Source organism: Silene latifolia, chromosome Y, assembly GCF_048544455.1.
Source record: "Silene latifolia isolate original U9 population chromosome Y, ASM4854445v1, whole genome shotgun sequence".
Taxonomy (NCBI): domain Eukaryota; kingdom Viridiplantae; phylum Streptophyta; class Magnoliopsida; order Caryophyllales; family Caryophyllaceae; genus Silene; species Silene latifolia.
This window is the reverse complement of record NC_133538.1, coordinates 305,445,534-305,451,693: the sequence shown is the minus strand read 5'-3', so window position 1 is coordinate 305,451,693 and position 6,160 is coordinate 305,445,534. Positions and strand designations below refer to the sequence as shown.

The following is a 6,160-nucleotide window of genomic DNA, read 5'->3' as shown; positions in this document are numbered from 1 at the left end:
TCAAGTGCATTTGACTTAACAAACCATCCGTCATGGGGTCATACAGAGGGACGCAATACCCATCATCAGGAGATAAAACCCCTTGCTTCCAAATAATATGAGACAACCACATGCCATAAGGAAGCTCCCTCTTTTTTAGCACACCTTTAGCATTAGCTTTAGGAGCAGAATTAGTCTCCTTCTACACCTCAGCTGCAACTCCCCGAATATGATTAAATATAACAGACACCAAGTTCGCGGACTTGCCCGTCATTAGATAAAATATGAGTAATAAATCGGAAATAGAGCAATATCCCTGAGAATGAGTACGAGGGGTGACAGAGCGACGGACAAAGTTAAAGAGAAACTGATGTGGTCCGTCAAAAATACCAGGATAAATTTTGGAATTGAAAATACCAGAGGGGTTAAAATAACGCAGGACGGTTAGAGGTCATATACCATCCATAGGAGGCCAAACATCAGAGTCAGAAATTTTGAGACCTTCAGACGGTATATTAAACAGCGATGCTACTTCAGCATCACTCACTACAAACGACTGCCATTTATCTTAGCTGATAATAAATCACCAGACGAGTTCACAGCAACAGATTGATAAAATTTAATTATTTCAGGAACAAGAAACCACAGAACGCAAGGTGAACATACCGACCCATTTTTTATGCATGAGAATCTCCAGAAAGAACGAAAAGTCAGGTTCAGATTTAAGCCACTCAAGCGGATAATACCGTCCAGGAAGGATAGTATGCTCATATAGATGCAAACACTGATCCAGAGTAGAATCCGACAGTCCCACAGATTTCAATTGAGCAATGACCCGGTCTTTATCAATCAAATTTGACATAGAAGCTTTAATAGGCGGACCATCATCCTTTATATCCGAAACTTCCGACATAGGACGCTTGCGCTTCAAATTCCGAGTCTTTCCATGTGTTTCTTTCCTAGAAATTTCCAGAATGCTTCTCAACTCGTCATCCGAGTCATCAGTCTCATCCTCGGCTTCATACACCATCTTCTCTTTCCTTTTATCAGACACAAGAGGTGGTTTGTCTCTCTTTTCTCCAACCACCGATTCATTTATAACAATCCCTTTACCAGCACCTTTACGATTACTCGGAACCCGCGAAATAACCGATTTCTTCACGGTGTCACTGGGCAACTCCTCAAACTCCATGACATGTGGCTCAAGTTCGGTCTCATGCACAAGCTTGGAACGAGTAGAGATGATGGATGGTAGAGGGTTTTTTGGTTTAGGAACGATTTTGGTGGGTTTGGTGGTTGTTTTAGGTTGTGTTGCGGGTTTGGTCGGAGTGTCGAGTGAGGGGTTAGATGGTGGTGGATTTGCATTTGATGTGGATTTAGATCGGGTGGCGATAGGGATAGGAGGGACGGTGGCGGGAGGGTTAGGTCTTGTTTTCTTCTTCACCATTGTTGGGGTGGAGAAGATAAAGAAAGGTAGGTGAATTGGTGGGTTTGTTGATTTTTGTGATTTTAGGGTTAGCTTCAATTGGAAGTGTAAATTGGGGATGATGGGAGTGACGGCACAAGAGTTTTATATGGGCTTAGTTTGCGATTTTATATGGGCTTAGTTTGTTGAGCCGTATAATGCGGTTGGTTCAGGGATCCATGGGTATACGGATAAAATTTTGCCAGAAACAATATGCATGATTACGTAAAACTGTAACAGTTCATAAGAGGTCAACTTATGACTAGTCTATATGAAAGAACCGACTAGAGTAAGCAGAATGCACGTCAACTTAAAATCTCATGAGTTAAATTATCAACACATAATCATGACATCTTCAATCTAGTCAATCATTGAGGTATTAATTTTAGGACCAGAGATACTATGAGCTGCTATTTAAAAGACCTAATTCTAATCGGATTTTCTCAAATTGTTCACGAGCCAACGGTTTAGTAAAAATATCGGACAACTGATCTTCCGTTTTACAAAATTTTAAGCTTATGTTCCCTTTTTCTACGTTATCACGAAGAAAATGATGACGGATGTCAATATGTTTTGTCCTAGAGTGCTGAACGAGATTTTTATAAATATTAATTGCACTAGTGTTATCACAAAGAATAGGAACACAATTAATGATCATATCGTAATCCCGCAGCTGTTGTCTTACCCATAGGATTTGAGCACAGAATTGAGTAGCAGCGACATATTCACTCTCAGCAGTAGATAGAGCAACCGTATTTTGTTTCTTGGAAGCCCAAGAGATAACACACGGTCCTACAAAGGTGGCAATACCAGATGTACTCTTTCTTTCAACTGAGCAACCTGCATAATCTGCATCTGAATACCCCGTGAGAGTGAAATTGCAGTCCATAGGATACCATAAATATAAGTCCTGAGTTCCAATAAAATATCGAAGAATACGCTTTACATCTGTTAAGTGTGATTCTTTAGGATTTGATTGAAACCGGGCACACAAACATACACTATAAAGAATATCTGGACGACTAGCTGTGAGATATAAAAGTGAACCTATCATACCTCGATACACCTTTTCATCTACACTTTTACCTTTTTCATCTTTGTCAAGCTTGAGTGTAGAACACATAGGTGTAGGAAATGGATTCGCTGTAGTCATACCAAATTTCTTTAGCATCTCCTTGATATATTTTCTTTGATGGATCATTATGCCATGTGTGGTTTGCTTTATCTGAAGACCCAAAAAGAATCCTAGCTCGCTAGGGATGTCAACTTCACCCGCACCCGATCAAAAACCAATCCATCCGATTTTAAAACATGGATGAAAACCCGACTTAAATGGATGATGGATGGATGACGGATGGAATGGATGACGGATGATGGATGGAATGGATGACGGATGATGGATGGGTTGGATGAAGAAATTTCACCCGCCATCCATCCATCACCCGATTTAATTACTTTTTATTTAATTTTTTTAACATCTAATACATTATTAAGATACAAAATATTCAAATTTTCAAATTTTTCTACTCTCAAAATATATATTTTGTGAAACTACCCATTAGAAAGTTAAACTAAAATAATTATCTAACATTTTTTTTGTATAGAAATAAAAAATCATCACTTTTTTTAACTTGAAACCTATAAATACACAACATCCATTTATCACCCGATCCACCCGTTTCATCCATGGATGATGGATGGATGGATGACGGATGATAGGTTTCACGGATGACGGACGGGTTGGATGAGATTTTAAAAAGACGGATGGATGAAGGATGAGGCTCCACCCGACCCGAACCAGATCCATTGACATCCCTATAGCTCGCCCATCATGCTCATCTCGAACACCGATTGCATAAGATTAGAGAAATAAGCACACAAAACATCATTAGTTGCTCTAAAAATGATATCAGCTACATAAATTTGAACAACTAAAAATGATATCATCTCTTTCGCCGGTTTTATAAATAGTGTCTTGTCAACAGAACCTCTTTGAAATCCATTTTCAATAAGGAACTTTGATAGTCTATCATACCAAGACCAAGGTGCTTGTTTAAGACCATAAAGTGCCTTATCTAATTTATAAACATGATTAGGAAAATTACTATCTAAAAAACCGGGAGGTTGTTCAACATATACTTCCTCTTGCAAATAGCCATTAAGAAACGCGGTCTTAACATCCATTTGAAAGAGTTTGATACCCATATGAGCGGCGAAAGAAATAAGGAGACGAATGGCTTCAAGTCTTGCCACGGGTGCAAAGGTTTCATCGTAATCGATCCCTTCCTGTTGATTGTATCCTTGCACTACAAGTATATCCTTGTTTCTCACAATCACACCTGCATCATCCAATTTGTTTCGAAATACCCATTTCGTTCCTATGATGGAACGATCTCTTGGACGTGGTTCCAAGTGCCACACCTTGCTTCGTTCAAATTGGTTAAGCTCCTCCTGCATAGTAATAACCCAATCAGAATCAGTTAAAGCATCATTAATATTAGAAGGTTCTAATTCTTATAATAATGAATAATGAGCACAAAAATTTGTTAATGAAGATCTAGTTTTGACTCCCTCATGGATGTCAGTCCGAATGTTATCCATTGGATGCGAACTTTGATGCTTCCAATGTCGAGGAACAAATATCTCTGTTTCTGGTGTAGATTGAACAGTACCGAATTCCGTTCGATTCTGCTTGACATTCGTATCTGTAAACTGAACAGTACTAGATTCTGTTCGGTTCTGCTTAACATCTGTATTAGTATTTCTTGACGTATCTGAGCTACTGGAAGCCTGATTTGTCTCATTAGACGGTGCAGCTGTCTGTACAGAGTCACCTGAACTTGGTGATTTTTCACGACTGAACAGTTCTGTGTTCTGTTCATTTCCCCCTGAATTCGTGGACTATTCTGCACTTGTTCCTTTCAACGACGAAGGCTCCTCCTCTAGTTCGGGTGGATCATCTCTTACAAATCCAATCTCAAAGGCATCATCATCCTAAAATTCAGCGTTAAGCACATTAGTTTCATCGAAAATTACATGTACACTTTCCTCAAAACACATAGTTCTTTTGTTGTAAACTTTATAGGCCTTGCTTAAGTTTGAATATCCAATGAAAACCGCCTCATAGCTTCTTGGCTCAAATTTTCCCAAATTATTTTTGCCATTGTTATGAACATAGCATTTTGATCCAAAGCAGCGAAAATGTGAAATGTTTGGCTTTCGCCCATATAGAAGCTCATAAGGAGTTTTCTTATGGATAAATCTAATAGAAACACGATTACGAATATAACAAGCTGTGTTCACAGCTTCGGCCCAAAAGTTTCTAGGTAACTCGCTACAAAGTAACATGGATCTGGTCATGTCTTCCAAAGTTCTATTCATTCTTTCCACTGCACCATTTTGTTGCGGTGTCCTACGAGCAGAAAAGTTATGATCAATACCATGTTCCCTGCAAAAATATATAAACGAATCATTCTCAAATTCTCTTCCATGGTCGGTTCTAATGGAGATAATTTTGTGACCAAGTTTGTTTTGGAGTTTCTTAATCAAACGTGGAATTCTTCAAAAGTTTCACTTTTAGCATGTAAAAATAAAGTCCAAACAAACCGTGAATAATCGTCCACTAGAACACATACATAAAGACTTCCACCTCGGCTTCTAATCCTCATCGGACCACACAAATCCATATGAATGAGTTCTAGAGGCTTGGTGGTACTAACGAACCTTTTAGATTTAAAAGAACTTCGGACATGTTTACATGGTGCACAAAATCCGTTAATTTCAAACTTCATAGAAGGTAGGCCTTTCACTAAATCGAGTTTGTAAAGTTTATTTAGAGATGAAAAGCCAAAATGTCCAAACCTCTTATGCCATAGATTAGGATCATTTTGCATTACGGATAAACATTTAATGATTTCCCTAGGAATGCTTCCTAAGTCAGCCACATAGATGTTATTAACTCTCTTATCTTGAAGAACAATTTCATTAGTACTTTCTTTGATTACATAACAAAGGTTTGCATGAAACTCGACTTTATTTCCTTTGTCACATAATTGAGAAATACTAATCAAATTGTGTTCGAGACCCTTTACAAGCAACACATCATCAATGGAATGTGAAAGAGACTTACCGACTTTACCAATACCAATTACTTCACCTTTTTTCTTGTCTCCAAATGTCACATTTCCACCGTCGTAGGCCGATAATGAGAGGAATTGGTTTCTATTACCTGTCATGTGTCGTGAACATCCGCTACCAAGATACCAACGGCTGCCTCCTCTCATATGGCCCTGCAAAAGAGAATTAGTTAGATGATTTAGGAACCCAAACAAGTTTGGGTCCCTTCTTATGACGAATGGTATCTAAATAATCTTTTCTGATCCACATTTTCTTAACAACTCTTATGTTTCGATCCAATTGACCTAAGCGTTTTTTACAAGCATTAAATACGTGGCCTGTGTGTCCACAAAATTTGCAAAGAGTGTATTCAGGTAGACCCACGTAATTATGCTTGCGAAAATCTCTCTCAATGGGTTTAGGACTTTTACTCTCAACAGGACTGGCGTCAGTCTGAATTGAACAGTCGGGAGGGGTGTTTATTTTCTGTTCAGGGATCCAGACAGTACGATACTGAGAATTGCTTTGTCTGAAATCAGAACGTGAGTGATAGCCTAATCCAAGTTTATTGTTGTTCTGATGCGACCATAATTGGCGCAT

General features: G+C 38.6%; 1 protein-coding gene across 1 annotated transcript; it reads right to left on the bottom strand.

Moving 5' to 3' along the window:
- Window positions 1-1,582: 1,582 nt before the first annotated feature.
- LOC141631091 (uncharacterized) lies at window positions 1,583-6,160 on the bottom strand. The gene is made up of 9 exons (XM_074443811.1): window positions 5,894-6,160; window positions 5,306-5,733; window positions 4,523-4,892; window positions 4,357-4,438; window positions 4,013-4,278; window positions 3,646-3,895; window positions 2,445-2,587; window positions 2,130-2,354; window positions 1,583-1,675 (listed from the first exon to the last, which is right to left on the bottom strand). Exons 1-9 carry the CDS (start codon window positions 6,158-6,160, stop codon window positions 1,583-1,585), a joined length of 2,124 nt encoding a protein of 707 aa, XP_074299912.1.

Excerpts from the sequence above, each read along its gene's own strand:
- LOC141631091 (XM_074443811.1), bottom strand. The coding sequence starts at position 6,160 with ATGCGCCAATTATGGTCGCATCAGAACAACAATAAACTTGGATTAGGC. Across the intron at positions 4,893-5,305 it reads CCTAATCTATGGCATAAGAG|GGAACATGGTATTGATCATA; the intron begins GTTTGGACATTT and ends ATATTTTTGCAG. Across the intron at positions 1,676-2,129 it reads TCTGTGCTCAAATCCTATGG|TTTTACGTAATCATGCATAT; the intron begins GTAAGACAACAG and ends GAACTGTTACAG.